Source organism: Volvox carteri, assembly GCF_000143455.1.
Source record: "Volvox carteri f. nagariensis unplaced genomic scaffold VOLCAscaffold_37, whole genome shotgun sequence".
Classification (NCBI taxonomy): domain Eukaryota; kingdom Viridiplantae; phylum Chlorophyta; class Chlorophyceae; order Chlamydomonadales; family Volvocaceae; genus Volvox; species Volvox carteri.
Window position 1 is genome coordinate 234,971 of NW_003307580.1, and position 15,958 is coordinate 250,928.

At 52.1% G+C, this 15,958-nt stretch overlaps 3 protein-coding genes across 3 annotated transcripts in view; 1 reads left to right on the plus strand and 2 right to left on the minus strand.

The window, feature by feature from the left end:
- Window positions 1–1,238: 1,238 nt before the first annotated feature.
- VOLCADRAFT_106028 (uncharacterized protein) lies at window positions 1,239–11,834 on the minus strand (the record flags this gene model as incomplete). The annotated part of the gene is made up of 15 exons (XM_002953627.1): window positions 1,239–1,681; window positions 2,186–2,410; window positions 2,823–3,041; window positions 3,535–3,759; window positions 5,061–5,279; window positions 5,780–6,004; window positions 6,417–6,635; window positions 7,132–7,352; window positions 7,834–8,056; window positions 8,475–8,693; window positions 9,185–9,363; window positions 9,609–9,764; window positions 10,017–10,285; window positions 10,888–11,089; window positions 11,740–11,834. The coding sequence occupies 15 exons, from the start codon at window positions 11,832–11,834 to the stop codon at window positions 1,476–1,478; spliced, it is 3,102 nt and encodes a 1,033-aa protein (XP_002953673.1). The 3' UTR covers window positions 1,239–1,475.
- A 1,038-nt stretch (window positions 11,835–12,872) lies between these two features.
- On the minus strand, window positions 12,873–14,346 carry VOLCADRAFT_94374 (uncharacterized protein; the record flags this gene model as incomplete). Its single annotated transcript, XM_002953628.1, has 3 exons — window positions 12,873–13,008; window positions 13,149–13,255; window positions 14,179–14,346. 3 exons carry the CDS (start codon window positions 14,344–14,346, stop codon window positions 12,873–12,875), a joined length of 411 nt encoding a protein of 136 aa, XP_002953674.1.
- Window positions 14,347–15,590: 1,244 nt separating this feature from the next.
- Window positions 15,591–15,958, plus strand: part of VOLCADRAFT_94375 (uncharacterized protein) — a gene marked incomplete at both ends in the record, with an annotated part of 1,148 nt that continues 780 nt past the window's right edge. Inside the window, one exon of the mRNA XM_002953544.1 lies at window positions 15,591–15,874. Within this exon, the coding sequence (XP_002953590.1) occupies window positions 15,591–15,874 (284 nt within the window). The remainder of the gene's footprint in view (window positions 15,875–15,958) is intronic.

Below are 15,958 nucleotides of genomic sequence, written 5' to 3' on the forward strand. Positions count from 1 at the left end.
GGATGACCAAGGGCATGAGTACGCAGTGCAGTTTGCTAGTAAGACAATGACTGAAGTACAGCGCAGCAGACGGGGAGGTGTAACACCAGGCAAAGAGTACTCAGGGAGATGCCAGGGGAGCTGATCCCTTCTTGCATTCCTCCCCCCTTTGAGCAAACATCCTCGGGCACCCCCGGGCATATCCCGTAGGATTTAGGTTGTTTGAGATCCCGTAAGCTTGTGTGTTTGTTTGTTATTGTGACATTTCGTCAGTCCCCGATCGAGATGAAGGACTTTGATTTTACTCAGCTGGTAGACTTCTCACCTGCCCGGGCATGCACCTTTGGGGTAAGAGTATGCTGCATCATGCCCGGTGTGCGATATGTTCACACCCGAATTCGATCCGGGGAGTTCCCACCTCCTAGCAACTCGAACCAATGAAACACTAGGCAAAGAGTCCTCAGGGAGATGCCAGGGGAGCTGATCGCTTCTTACAGGAGGCCTACACTGCCCTGTGGGCCATCAACCACTTTCACCCATATCTGTACGGCACCCATTTTATCCTCGTCACCGATTCTATGGCGGTACGAGCTATTCATTGCGTACGAGTTAAGGACCAGGGTTAAGGGTGCGTGCACGCTCTACCCATTTACTAAGGCCAAAGCACTCATACACCGTACACAGCCTAAATAGCTGAGCGCACGCCAGCAACGAGAGCAGCATCTAGAGTGGGTTCCGCTGTTACACATCTTGTAGCAGCTGGTACACAGTACGGCTCTATAAATACGCGCGTAGCGCGACCACCAGCATCTCGAGAGGCCTTTTCAGCGGTCAGCTGCTACACATCTAGATCTTGTGTGTGTGAGAGAATTTCCGGAAGGGAAAGCAGGCAGCAGGGGGCTGGGCACCAATGCACAGTGTTGATCATGTGACTGTGCTTATGTGTGTAACTGATTGTGTATGACAGGGTTTTGTAGCTTGTTTCTCCCGTGGCCACTAGCATCTTACAGTTTTGGTCATGTACAGATGGTCCATGCATGTTTTTAGACGGAAATTATGTACATATATAGACCATTATACTTCTCATCTTTTATCCGAGCTAGGGTTGGTTCTACATGATAAAGGCAGTAAACCCACGCTAGCTGGCTGCAAGCGCCGGCATACTAAAGGAGGCGAAGCGACGAATCTCCAACGCCAAGCAATGTCCCAAAAATAGCTAATGCCTTAGAAAGGCAAAGAGGATCGGCGGAAGTAAAAGTGACCGCCAGAGTCTTACAAGCGCACAAGCTTAATTACAGAGCATCGACACGACTTGTGTCCATGGCATTTCTAGGTACCTGCACAAAAGACTACCAACTGCTGCTGCTGCTGTGCTTGAATTTCATGCATATGTATGGCTCATTTGCAGTAGCGGGTATCAAACAACGATCCTTTTGATCCACTGTGCAAAAAATGTACGGACTGTAATTCCAAAAATGATCTGGATTTTTAAGCGGTTAAGTAAATATCATGGGGCAGGCACTGGGGGGCACAATATCCCAAATAGCCGTATTTGCATCACAACCCTTGGATGAGGTGATTGCCCAACGTCGCCCATCATCATCCCGGCAGGTTAAGTCCAGGATGCCATCCCCGTCACAGTCTGCACTCTGCAGGACTGCGGTGTCGTGGATGCACCACCCGGATGGCCTGGTGCATGAAGCTGCGGCAAAAAAAACAGCAACGATAATAATTGATCAATGCCAGAAGCAGATCGGGCAGGTGGCCTAGCTAGGAAAGGCCACATGAAGGGTGGAGGCCAGACCAGCTGGAAATGAAAGGCCAGGCAGTGTAACTACGATTTCTAGACGCATTGAGCAGGTCGGTGCCACAAAGAGACTCAGGGCTTGCTTGCCAGCAGCCGTAGGATAACCGTACATGCATGCATGCATGCATGCATGCATGCATGCCACCAATACATTCGGTGATTGAGCATTGCTATGCGCTTGCATGCATGTTTTGTGCGATTGGGCATATGTATACAGTTGCCAAATATGATGCCTGAGGGGCTTCAGGTAAGGTGTACACACTGCTGCAATTCACTGCTCCGAAGCAAGTGGGGTTGAACAATAATATGCTATGATAATTCCGAGGGGCAATGCCGGTTCGAGGGAATTCCCTCGAACCATCTCAATTTCATCGCAACGGCTGGGTTATTACTACGTACCTGGATCTGTGGGTGGCGAGAATATCTTGGGGCAGGCACTGGGGGGCACAATATCCCAAATAGCCGCATTTGCATCACAGCCCGTGGATGAGGTGATCGCCCAACGTCGCCCATCATCATCCCGGCAGGTAACATCCAGGGCGCCATCCCCGTCACAGTCTGCACTCTGCAGGACTGAGCTGTTGTGGATGCACCACCCGGATGGCCTGGTGCATGAAGCTGGAACTGCGGCAAAAGCCAGCAACGATAATAATCGATCGGTGTCAGAAGCAACAGAAACATTTCTAGATGCATGGAGCAGCAGGTCAGTGCCATAAGGAAACGCAGCTCGCCTGCCAGGGTTTTAAAACCCCTAGGGTGCCTGCCAGTAGGGAAACCGTACATGTGTCCATGCCACCGATACAATCGCGGATTTAGCATAATTATGCGCTCGCGTGAATGTGTTGTGTGACTGGCTGGGCATATGTACATGCTCATACAGTTGCTAAATGCGATGCCTGAGGGGCACTGCAATTACTCCCGCCCTTGCTTGCTTACAGGATCTCGTAGGTTGAAGCATGATATGCTACATACGATGATTCCCCTGAACCATCTCAGATTATTCATCACATACAACTGCTGGGTTATTTCTACGTACCTGGATCTGTGGGCGGGGGGAATATCATGGGGCAGGCACTGGGGGGCACAATATCCCAAATAGCCGTATTTGCATCACAACCCTTGGATGAGGTGATTGCCCAACGTCGCCCATCATCATCCCGGCAGGTTAAGTCCAGGATGCCATCCCCGTCACAGTCTGCACTCTGCAGGACTGCGGTGTCGTGGATGCACCACCCGGATGGCCTGGTGCATGAAGCTGCGGCAAAAAAAAACAGCAACGATAATAATTGATCAATGCCAGAAGCAGATAGGGCAGGTGGCCTAGCTAGGAAAGGCCACATGAAGGGTGGAGGCCAGACCAGCTGGAAATGAAAGGCCAGGCAGTGTAACTACGATTTCTGGACGCATCGAGCAGGTCGGTGCCACAAAGAGACTCAGGGCTTGCTTGCCAGCAGCCGTAGGATAACCGTACATGCATGCATGCATGCATGCCACCAATACATTCGGTGATTGAGCATAGCTATGCGCTTGCATGCATGTTTTGTGCGATTGGGCATATGTATACAGTTGCCAAATGTGATGCCTGGGGGGCTTCAGGTAAGGTGCACACACTGCTGCAATTCACTGCTCCGAAGCAAGTGGGGTTGAACAATGATATGCTATGATAATTCCGAGGGGCAATGCCGGTTCGAGGGAATTCCCTCGAACCATCTCAATTTCATCGCAACGGCTGGGTTATTACTACGTACCTGGATCTGTGGGTGGCGAGAATATCTTGGGGCAGGCACTGGGGGGCACAATATCCCAAATAGCCGCATTTGCATCACAGCCCGTGGATGAGGTGATCGCCCAACGTCGCCCATCATCATCCCGGCAGGTAACATCCAGGGCGCCATCCCCGTCACAGTCTGCACTCTGCAGGACTGAGCTGTTGTGGATGCACCACCCGGATGGCCTGGTGCATGAAGCTGGAACTGCGGCAAAAGCCAGCAACGATAATAATCGATCGGTGTCAGAAGCAACAGAAACATTTCTAGATGCATGGAGCAGCAGGTCGGTGCCATAAGGAAACGCAGCTCGCCTGCCAGGGTTTTAAAACCCCTAGGGCGCCTGCCAGTAGGACAAGTTGGGTGTCGGCTTCAAGGAAGCCGGAAAAAGGGCGGGGCCCCTCTGCATCCGTACAGGCCGGTAGCAAAGGTGGCAAGTGTGACAATTGATGGGTAGTGTCAACGCGGTGGGAGATGTGCTTTGTTGCAGCAGTGCTGATGGTGTGAGAGCTAAGCTTGCACCGGCGAAATCGTCAGCACCGCCTGAGGGCTCCACGCGAATCGCATCCATTCCGGGTGCATGCCGCATGGACAGTGCGGCAGACCGCAAGTCGGAATGCCCGTGCGGGCAAATGGTAACGAAAGCTGGGTGAATTTCGGTGCTGTCTGTGATGTTTATCCCCGAAGCGCCAGCGGCCTCAGCAATCCGCCCCACAGCCGCGGGCTTCATCGGGGCACACCGCAAGTCTCAGGAGGCCCCGTGCATTGGCCAAAGTAAATGTACAAACAAGCAGCTTGTGTATTTCATAGAGAAATGAAAGTAAATTATGTTGGCCTGCTGGTGGCAAGTCGGATTGCCCATGCCGGCAAATGGTAACACAAGCTGGGTGTTCGAGTTATCATACGCTGTCATCTCGGAAATCAATTATGAGATACACGGCACCTTTTGAGATGAAATATAGCCCGAGAGGTGTTGATGTGACTTTTGAGGTCGGTGAATGGAGGCAGCTAAACTTGTTTGTGCTCATACGGTCTTTGTTAGCTACATGCGAGATACCTTGCAATAGAGAATGCTGTATAGTACCGATAACGCGTTTCAGCCGGGCGAGATATTATGTTTGGTCCGTTACAGACACACACACACACACACACACACACACACACACACACACACACACACACGGACATGGGCAATCCTACAGGTCGGGGCCCCCCTGGGCGCTTCGCGCTGGGGCCCCGCCCAAAAACCGTACATGTGTCTATGCCACCGATACAATCGCGGATTTAGCATAATTATGCGCTCGCGTGAATGTGTTGTGTGACTGGCTGGGCATATGTACATGCTCATACAGTTGCTAAATGCGATGCCTGAGGGGCACTGCAATTACTCCCGCCCTTGCTTGCTTACAGGATCTCGTAGGTTGAAGCATGATATGCTACATACGATGATTCCCCTGAACCATCTCAGATTATTCATCACATACAACTGCTGGGTTATTTCTACGTACCTGGATCTGTGGGCGGGGGGAATATCATGGGGCAGGCACTGGGGGGCACAATATCCCAAATAGCCGTATTTGCATCACAACCCTTGGATGAGGTGATTGCCCAACGTCGCCCATCATCATCCCGGCAGGTTAAGTCCAGGATGCCATCCCCGTCACAGTCTGCACTCTGCAGGACTGCGGTGTCATGGATGCACCACCCGGATGGCCTGGTGCATGAAGCTGCGGCAAAAAAAACAGCAACGATAATAATTGATCAATGCCAGAAGCAGATAGGGCAGGTGGCCTAGCTAGGAAAGGCCACATGAAGGGTGGAGGCCAGACCAGCTGGAAATGAAAGGCCAGGCAGTGTAACTACGATTTCTAGACGCATTGAGCAGGTCGGTGCCACAAAGAGACTCAGGGCTTGCTTGCCAGCAGCCGTAGGATAACCGTACATGCATGCATGCATGCATGCATGCATGCCACCAATACATTCGGTGATTGAGCATAGCTATGCGCTTGCATGCATGTTTTGTGCGATTGGGCATATGTATACAGTTGCCAAATGTGATGCCTGGGGGGCTTCAGGTAAGGTGCACACACTGCTGCAATTCACTGCTCCGAAGCAAGTGGGGTTGAACAATGATATGCTATGATAATTCCGAGGGGCAATGCCGGTTCGAGGGAATTCCCTCGAATCATCTCAATTTCATCGCAACGGCTGGGTTATTACTACGTACCTGGATCTGTGGGTGGCGAGAATATCTTGGGGCAGGCACTGGGGGGCACAATATCCCAAATAGCCGCATTTGCATCACAGCCCGTGGATGAGGTGATCGCCCAACGTCGCCCATCATCATCCCGGCAGGTAACATCCAGGGCGCCATCCCCGTCACAGTCTGCACTCTGCAGGACTGAGCTGTTGTGGATGCACCACCCGGATGGCCTGGTGCATGAAGCTGGAACTGCGGCAAAAGCCAGCAACGATAATAATCGATCGGTGTCAGAAGCAACAGAAACATTTCTAGATGAATGGAGCAGCAGGTCGGTGCCATAAGGAAACGCAGCTCGCCTGCCAGGGTTTTAAAACCCCTAGGGCGCCTGCCAGTAGGAAAACCGTACATGTGTCCATGCCACCGATACAATCGCTGATTTAGCATAATTATGCGCTCGCGTGAATGTGTTGTGTGACTGGCTGGGCATATGTACATGCTCATACAGTTGCTAAATGCGATGCCTGAGGGGCACTGCAATTACTCCCGCCCTTGCTTGCTTACAGGATCTCGTAGGTTGAAGCATGATATGCTACATACGATGATTCCCCTGAACCATCTCAGATTATTCATCACATACAACTGCTGGGTTATTTCTACGTACCTGGATCTGTGGGGGGGGGGAATATCATGGGGCAGGCACTGGGGGGCACAATATCCCAAATAGCCGTATTTGCATCACAACCCTTGGATGAGGTGATTGCCCAACGTCGCCCATCATCATCCCGGCAGGTTAAGTCCAGGATGCCATCCCCGTCACAGTCTGCACTCTGCAGGACTGCGGTGTCGTGGATGCACCACCCGGATGGCCTGGTGCATGAAGCTGCGGCAAAAAAAACAGCAACGATAATAATTGATCAATGCCAGAAGCAGATCGGGCAGGTGGCCTAGCTAGGAAAGGCCACATGAAGGGTGGAGGCCAGACCAGCTGGAAATGAAAGGCCAGGCAGTGTAACTACGATTTCTAGATGCATCGAGCAGGTCGGTGCCACAAAGAGACTCAGGGCTTGCTTGCCAGCAGCCGTAGGATAACCGTACATGCATGCATGCATGCATGCATGCCACCAATACATTCGGTGATTGAGCATAGCTATGCGCTTGCATGAATGTTTTGTGCGATTGGGCATATGTATACAGTTGCCAAATGTGATGCCTGAGGGGCTTCAGGTAAGTTGCACACACTGCTGCAATTCACTGCTCCGAAGCAAGTGGGGTTGAACAATGATATGCTATGATAATTCCGAGGGGCAATGCCGGTTCGAGGGAATTCCCTCGAACCATCTCAATTTCAACGCAACGGCTGGGTTATTACTACGTACCTGGATCTGTGGGTGGCGAGAATATCTTGGGGCAGGCACTGGGGGGCACAATATCCCAAATAGCCGCATTTGCATCACAGCCCGTGGATGAGGTGATCGCCCAACGTCGCCCATCATCATCCCGGCAGGTAACATCCAGGGCGCCATCCCCGTCACAGTCTGCACTCTGCAGGACTGAGCTGTTGTGGATGCACCACCCGGATGGCCTGGTGCATGAAGCTGCGGCAAAAAAAGCAGCAACGATGGTAATTGATCAATGCCAGAAGCAGATCGGGCAGGTGGCCTAGCTAGGAAAGGCCACATGAAGGGTGGAGGCCAGACCAGCTGGAAATGAAAGGCCAGGCAGTGTAACTACGATTTCTAGACGCGTCGAACAGATCAACGCCACAAAGAGACTCAGGGCTTGCTTTCCAGCAGCCGTAGGATAACCGTACATGCATGCATGCATGCCACCGATACATTCGTGATTGAGCATAGCTATGCGCTTGCATGAATGTTTTGTGCGATTGGGCATATGTATACAGTTGCCAAATGTGATGCCTGAGGGGCTTCAGGTAAGTTGCACACACTGCTGCAATTCACTGCTCCGAAGCAAGTGGGGTTGAACAATGATATGCTATGATAATTCCGAGGGGCAATGCCGGTTCGAGGGAATTCCCTCGAATCATCTCAATTTCATCGCAACGGCTGGGTTATTACTACGTACCTGGATCTGTGGGTGGCGAGAATATCTTGGGGCAGGCACTGGGGGGCACAATATCCCAAATAGCCGCATTTGCATCACAGCCCGTGGATGAGGTGATCGCCCAACGTCGCCCATCATCATCCCGGCAGGTAACATCCAGGGCGCCATCCCCGTCACAGTCTGCACTCTGCAGGACTGAGCTGTTGTGGATGCACCACCCGGATGGCCTGGTGCATGAAGCTGGAACTGCGGCAAAAGCCAGCAACGATAATAATCGATCGGTGTCAGAAGCAACAGAAACATTTCTAGATGAATGGAGCAGCAGGTCGGTGCCATAAGGAAACGCAGCTCGCCTGCCAGGGTTTTAAAACCCCTAGGGCGCCTGCCAGTAGGAAAACCGTACATGTGTCCATGCCACCAATACAATCGCTGATTTAGCATAATTATGCGCTCGCGTGAATGTGTTGTGTGACTGGCTGGGCATATGTACATGCTCATATAGTTGCTAAATGCGATGCCTGAGGGGCACTGCAATTACTCCCGCCCTTGCTTGCTTACAGGATCTCGTAGGTTGAAGCATGATATGCTGCATACGATGATTCCCTCGAACCATCTCAAATTATTCATCACATACAACTGCTGGGTTATTTCTACGTACCTGGATCTGTGGGCGGGGGGAATATCATGGGGCAGGCACTGGGGGGCACAATATCCCAAATAGCCGTATTTGCATCACAACCCTTGGATGAGGTGATTGCCCAACGTCGCCCATCATCATCCCGGCAGGTTAAGTCCAGGATGCCATCCCCGTCACAGTCTGCACTCTGCAGGACTGCGGTGTCGTGGATGCACCACCCGGATGGCCTGGTGCATGAAGCTGCGGCAAAAAAAGCAGCAACGATGGTAATTGATCAATGCCAGAAGCAGATCGGGCAGGTGGCCTAGCTAGGAAAGGCCACATGAAGGGTGGAGGCCAGACCAGCTGGAAATGAAAGGCCAGGCAGTGTAACTACGATTTCTAGACGCGTCGAACAGATCAACGCCACAAAGAGACTCAGGGCTTGCTTTCCAGCAGCCGTAGGATAACCGTACATGCATGCATGCATGCCACCGATACATTCGTGATTGAGCATAGCTATGCGCTTGCATGAATGTTTTGTGCGATTGGGCATATGTATACAGTTGCCAAATGTGATGCCTGAGGGGCTTCAGGTAAGTTGCACACACTGCTGCAATTCACTGCTCCGAAGCAAGTGGGGTTGAACAAGGATATGCTATGATAATTCCGAGGGGCTATGCCGGCTTGCGGGAATTCCCTCGAACCATCTCAATTTCATCACATACAACGGCTGGGTTATTACTACGTACCTGGATCTGTGGGTGGCGAGAATATCTTGGGGCAGGCACTGGGGGGCACAATATCCCAAATAGCCGCATTTGCATCACAGCCCGTGGATGAGGTGATTGCCCAACGTCGCCCATCATCATCCCGGCAGGTTAAGTCCAGGATGCCATCCCCGTCACAGTCTGCACTCTGCAGGACTGAGCTGTTGTGGATGCACCACCCGGATGGCCTGGTGCATGAAGCTGGAGCTGCGGCAAAAGCCAGCAACGATACAAGGTACAAGTTCTGCACACATGTGCGGGTCTGTCTGTAAAAGCCGGGGGGGCCATGGACGTTATATTTGTAATGATGCGGGTACAGGGGAGGCCATTATCATCCTCTCTCGTTCGATTCACAGTGAAACGCCTCAACTCGACGTGTCTGGTCTGGTAGATTTCCGAGATGTACCTGGGCAATGCCAGGGGTAGCGCCTCAGTCATAATGGTGCGCATGCTGCACCCCTTAAAGACTAGGTCACCATCGTACTTAGCCCGTATGCTTTTGTGAGTGGGACATTCCTCGAAAACATGCAGTTCATCTTCAACCGCTCCACAGTCACAAAGCCTGCAGGTACACGCGATGCACAGTCGCCCATAAGGCCCATTTACTTCTAACTCCCAACAGCCTAATTATAACCGGAAACGCATGAGCTCTTGATGCAGATGCTGGGACATTGACACTTTAGTGTGCTCCAACAAATTGAGACGTGCACCCTGAGGCGCTGCCGCTCTCATCCAGTTCATATAGCGACAAGACTTGGCTCCGGTAATCCCTATGGGGAAAACGGGTTCACCTAAGGTATTCGGACACTCCCACCGTGCATCAAGCCACTTGGCAAATACCTTCAGAATGTTCTCAACTGGGAATTTAAGGGTGGCATAATGCGCTATGAGATTATCGCCGCGCGTTTTAGTGGGGGCTCCGTTCTTAAGCCAGACAAGAAAGGCTAGTACCTTTCTTGTCCAGCATTCAGTAACACCCCCGTGTGCCAATTCCAGGTCAGCGACAAATGCCCGATGACACAGCGTTCCTGGCCTCTTAACCACGGAGTTCCAACAAGATTGGTCCAATGGAACTGGAGGGGCCTCTGTGACAGTTCACGGTATAGGGAAGTCATAGTCGGGCTCCTCGCCCCAACTACAGATCGCATGTACGCACGCTGCTCCTGGACCATGGGATTAGTCATAGCACCTTCGAAACTCACATTTTGTGAAGTCAGGTCCCCAACTTGCGCTCCATAGGAAAACACCAGTACAACTAGTGTATTATAGAGAGACATATATAGATTTAGGATGGTATTTTTTCTTATCTTGATACAGATCTGTGGAGGACTTGGTATTCATTACTAAGCGCTTCGAGTGCAGTTGATTTGTAACATGGTGCTAAGTGATCTACTAAGCGGCCTCTTAAACATGTTACCAGGTAGCTATGAAGGACATAAGAAGTGGGTAGCACTAAGATGATATTAAGATGATATTAAGAAGGTATTAAGTGGTGGCGTTCCATGAGTGAGAGTGCTGAGGCCGAACGTGGCCCGCCTCCCTGCAGCGAGTAGTTGCTTGGTACATGCTGAAAACTGCGTTCCTGGGCCATAGTGCAACCCGAGGTACCGTGCCGCCTCGTTGCCGCAACCACAACCCCACCCCACCTAGCCGGTACTCAGCTTCCATAAGCCGCTTCCGCTCACGTGTAGTGCCCCCGAAAATGAGGAACACTTGGCGGCATTCGCAGCCATACCCGTCGCTGCAGTAGGCTTCGAGTAGCCCAGAAGACATTCAGCTCTATCGTGCCCAGTCGCCACCAGTGATACATCGTCAACGAAAAGCAGGTTGGTGAGTTCACCGCCCGCCAGCTGGCTAACACTCTGCTCGTGGAGAGTGCTCCATCGGCTAGGAAGGCGTACACGGCAATCAGCATCGTGAGCATCAATCTAATGAGCAAACACTCCTACGAAGAGTCCAAAAAGGGTTACGCTAAGGGGGGACCAGTGCTTCACACCACCCCCCACCGTGAATTCAGGTCCCATCCTATTCCCCAACTTAACCCGAACCTTCACGTTAGCGTAGCTAGCCTTCAGAGAACCGAGGATGCGCCTGTGTAGTCCATACGACATGAGGAAGTCCCAAAGTGTCTCATGGTCAATGGAGTCGAAAGCCTTAGTAAAGTCAATTTGCATGATAATAAGGGGCCTGGCTCCGGCCACAGTGTGCTTCGAGATAAGATCCCTTGATGTAAACAAGTGATGCTCGGTGACAAAACCATGCCTACGCCCAACCTAGCGGCACGTAGCCTGTTGCCCTCACAGTAATTGGTGAGTCGCCTCCCGATGATATTGGCATGAAGTTTGCCTAGTGGGCCCCCAACCGCAATGCCCCGGCCGCGGTAATTGTCACAGCAGGACGCGTCCCCTTTTTTGGATAAGGGTGCTAGTCGTGAATCCTCGCGGGTATTCAGCTCCGTATATGCGGTTGTACAGCACCGTTAAGTAAGGTGCCAACACAAACACGGGCTGCTGCCCTTCACTTTCCCTGATGCGTACTTATAATACTCAGCCGGGGTTCCCTCCAGGCCCCCGGACTTATTGTTGCGCATAGCCTTGAGACCACTAACAATTTCGGCCTCCGTAAAAGTCATCCTTAGCCAAACAGCTAATTCCCGCCGGTGTGTCACCCGGTCCTCATCCTGCCATTTAAACTGGATAACTTCGTTGCAGCAATGGCTCGCGTCTTACGCACCATTAAGCACCTTGGAAAAATGCTCGGCAAAAGCATTAATATCTGAGATCCCGCAAGGAGGCGGTTTTCACCCACGCAGCCATGTCCACAAGCCGCGTGGGTTGGACCGGGCGTCCTTTATCCTCCTCCGCATATTTTCCAATTCAATCTCCTGAATAGCGGCCTTTCTGGCCTTCTTTAAGATACGGTGCTTGGCCATCCAGGTAGCCTTATGTATGTCAGGCAGCGCGAACACTATTACCCTAGCCAATTTCTATCTCCGAACTCAGTGTCAGCAGATTTTAGCAACTACCATTAGAATCTAGCAGTATCAAGTGTACAATTGCCATTCACAAATGGCCAAGCAACCTAGTGATCGGTAAAACGAGCAGTGTTATACACGTACCCTGTGCTGAGGTCTGAATGATAAGAAGTACTGCAGATGAGAGCAGCAACAGACTTTGGAGCTTCCCAGGCATTCTTGTTTGTTTTGCGTAGTCCCGCCGCATTTGCTTGCCGTCCATCCAGTGCCTGTAACGTCGGCGTACGGACTGCGCTTGCAAGGTGTGTTGGCTTCCCCGACCACTCTCTGCACAGCGAGACAGCGAGCAGTTTGCGCACTGTGTCTAAGCGATGGGCCTATATGGATTAAAGGGGCCCCACGCTTTTTCCAGCTTGAGGAAGCCGACACCACCTTGTTCCTAGTTCCGATAGTGGGTCATATCCTCCTGGCTCATTTGGGCCCTAATTGGCGCTACTATAAGCTCAACAAGCTTCTCTTACCTTTTGGTAGCCACTTGGAAACTTTTTAACGGCTAGTTAAAGGCTAGCGGCGACGAGCATAGACTCGTTATGGTGACAACAGGGTCTTAAGCCACAAACATATAATGATACATATCATATATATACATAAATTTCTAACCTCGAGCAAGGGCATTAGTGCTTTATACTTGATGAACTAACTGCCCGTAGCTGTCGTACCCTGGAATTCGAACAGTTCAGAATTCTGACGAATCGACCATGCATCGAAACAACCCTGAACCCGTCCATTTCCAGCTACGACACAGAAGTTTGTCTTCGGATTCAGGCCCAGGCTGGTGTGCGGGCAGGCAGGCGGGCAGGCGGGCGGGCAGGCGGGCGGGCAGGCGGGCAGGCGGCCGCGGCTGTTTGAGGCTATAGGTATCAATTTTAGCCCAGCAGGATTGACACAATTGAGCTACACCCGCCCCCGCACCTGCCCCTGGGCCGAAGCTGGTTCCTACAAGATATTTGCTTTGAACATGGAAGGGCGCACATGGAAGGGCGTTCATTGAACACATGGAGGGCTGTCGCGTCATACGACTGTAGCACCGAACAAAACACGTGCGTACGGCAGACTAGATTTCATTAGCTTGTTAATTGTGTACCGTACGCATGCGTAGTCGTCACAACGGGTTACGGGCACACTAATTTGGGCAGGCCATGCCCAACCGTGCTGCGTAGACATTAGACCTCACATTTAGCCCCGAACTCCCCGAAATGGTAAACTTGCAAAATGAGTTTCCATGGTTTTGGAGAAGAGGTCTGCCCCGAAATTAGTTTCGGCCCCTTTCGTCTAGCGCCCTAGCTAGCCCTCCTGACCCGGTCCAAAAAAGGCGGAAGGCCCCAGGACAACGTTCTTTGGGTTCACTACGATAAGGCAGAATTCAAAGGTTAAGCACTTGTGCACTTGTGCACGTGTGTCGGCATGAACGGCCCATACGAAAGCTGCGGATTGCTACACAGCAACTGCAGCTCGCCTCTTAATATCGGTTGTCGTGGGTTGTGCGTTGAGGGCTGGGTGATGCCGCGGTGTCTGTGGGGCGGGAGTGGTGAGGTTGGATGTGCAGGCGGTGCAATACAAATTAGTGGTGTGCTTGGTCTGCTGAACCCCCTACTGGGGCCCCTACTAGGCGGCACAATAGTTCCGGCATGTTGTGTTGAGCGCTATTGTGCTTGCTAGCACAAGATTCACCGTTATGAGGAGGCAGGTATGTTGTGTAACGCATGGTATGTCCATTTAATGTCGTGACTACCGCCGCGTGGCAACAGTTTCGGTGCAGAGCTTTCAGCAACGCTTTCCAAGCTACTTGACGGCCTCGAGTACTGCTTTTAACCATGACTTCAGAATCATACTTTCGCTTGTCTCTTACTGCTGTGAGTTCCAAAGCATCTCTGCAGTTTATGAGGCACACGATGTCACGCTGAAACACGAATTCAGCTTCCCGCCGTGTCGTACTTCGCACCTGCGAAGAAGCTGCAATTTTTTCGCAGAACGGCCGGTGCACCGGCCGGTGCACCGAAGAAGCTGACAGCTTTTGGGGGCGGGGCCCCAGCGCAAAGCGTCCAGGGGGGCCCCGCCCAGTAGGATTGCCCATGTCCGTGTGGCCGTGTGTGTGTAACGGACCAAACATAATATCTCGCCCGGATGAAACTCGTTATTGGTAATATATTGCATTCTCTATTGCAAGGTATCCCGCCAACAAATATCGTATAAACACAAACAAGTTTGGCTGCCTCCATTGACCGAGGTCAAAGTCACATCAACGCCTCTCGGGCTAAATTTAATCTCAGCAGGTGCCGCATATCTCATAATTGAATTCTGAGATGACGGCGTATGAAAACTCGAACACCCAGCTTGCGTTACCATTTGCCCGCACTGGCATTCCGACGGGCCACCAGCAGGCCGACAAATTTGCTTTCATTTCTCTATGAAGTACGCAAGCTGCTCGTTTGTACAATTACTTTGGCCAATGCTCGGGGCTCAGTGTGTCGGCTTCCTGCCTCCCGCGCTCTGACAAGCATACCTCCCACAGCATCAGCACTGCTGCAACAAGCACAGCTCCCACCACGTTGACACTACCCATCAATTGTCACACGTGCCGCCCTAGCTACCGGCCTGTACGGATGCAGGGGGCCCCGCCCTTTTTCCGGCAAGGAAGCCGACATAGACTTGTCACCTGTCTATCTCGCTATATCGCTGGCGATGTCCATACGCATATTGATACATGAAGGACATCATAATTTCCTGTTCTTTCCGACATCTGTTTTCAATACTGGGTGGCCGCTAATTGCGTTTAACAAAACCTTTTTATTTCGATTGTCACTTCATTGTGGGCCGGCTTCCATTAGCCGGTTAGAGCCCGCTATAAGGGTAAGATAACTGGCATTCCACCCACTAAATGTTGGCTAACTGTCGCGTGCCTCTATGGTAGCTCCAGGGAACGAGCCGATACGGAAACCTGCGGGAACGGTAAACTTGCGGAAACAGTTTCTGCCCGGATTACGCAGCATCAGTCCAGATTGGCGGAATTGTGGAAAGAGAATCCGCATTTCGGCGTTTGCGGTACGGCGGAAACTCAAATCGTGAATCTACGCGCGCATTGGGCATATGAATAGCATTTTTCAAACAGTTATAAACTAGAGACTTAGGCACGATGTCTACAATCTCGGATCCCAGCAGTGGGGCCGACGATGTTATAGAGAATGCCTGTGTGACTGCTCAAAAGAAGGGCGGCAGGCCTGCTGACGATGTTTGGGATCACTTTAACAGAGCTCCTTACGATAAGAGCAAGAACTGCTCCGCTTCTTGCAAGCACTGCCCTCACAAGTTCAAACGCGCGTGAATCTCTGACCTTCGCTTCCACCTAGCCAACCAATGCCCCGGAGCCCCTCCTGCGGGGGTGGCGGCGGCGCCGGCTGCGGCGGTGGTGCTGGGGCCTGCCAGGGCCTGCTCGATCTCCAGGGTGGGGACCGGCGACCTGACGCTGGTCCCCACAGGAGGACATCCTCGATGGTCTTCTTGTCATGCTTGGGGCCGCGAAGGCTGTCGTACCACATCTTGATCGTGGTGATCTTGTTGACGATGGACGCCTTGAAGCGGTTGGACTGCTTGTCGTGGACCCAGCCCATGATGCTGAACGTGTGCTCCACACCAGCACTGTGTGGCAGAATGTCCAGCAGGGTCAGGGCCAGGGATGACACCTCCTGGGATGAGGGCTGGGACTGGAGCCCCACCCACCACAG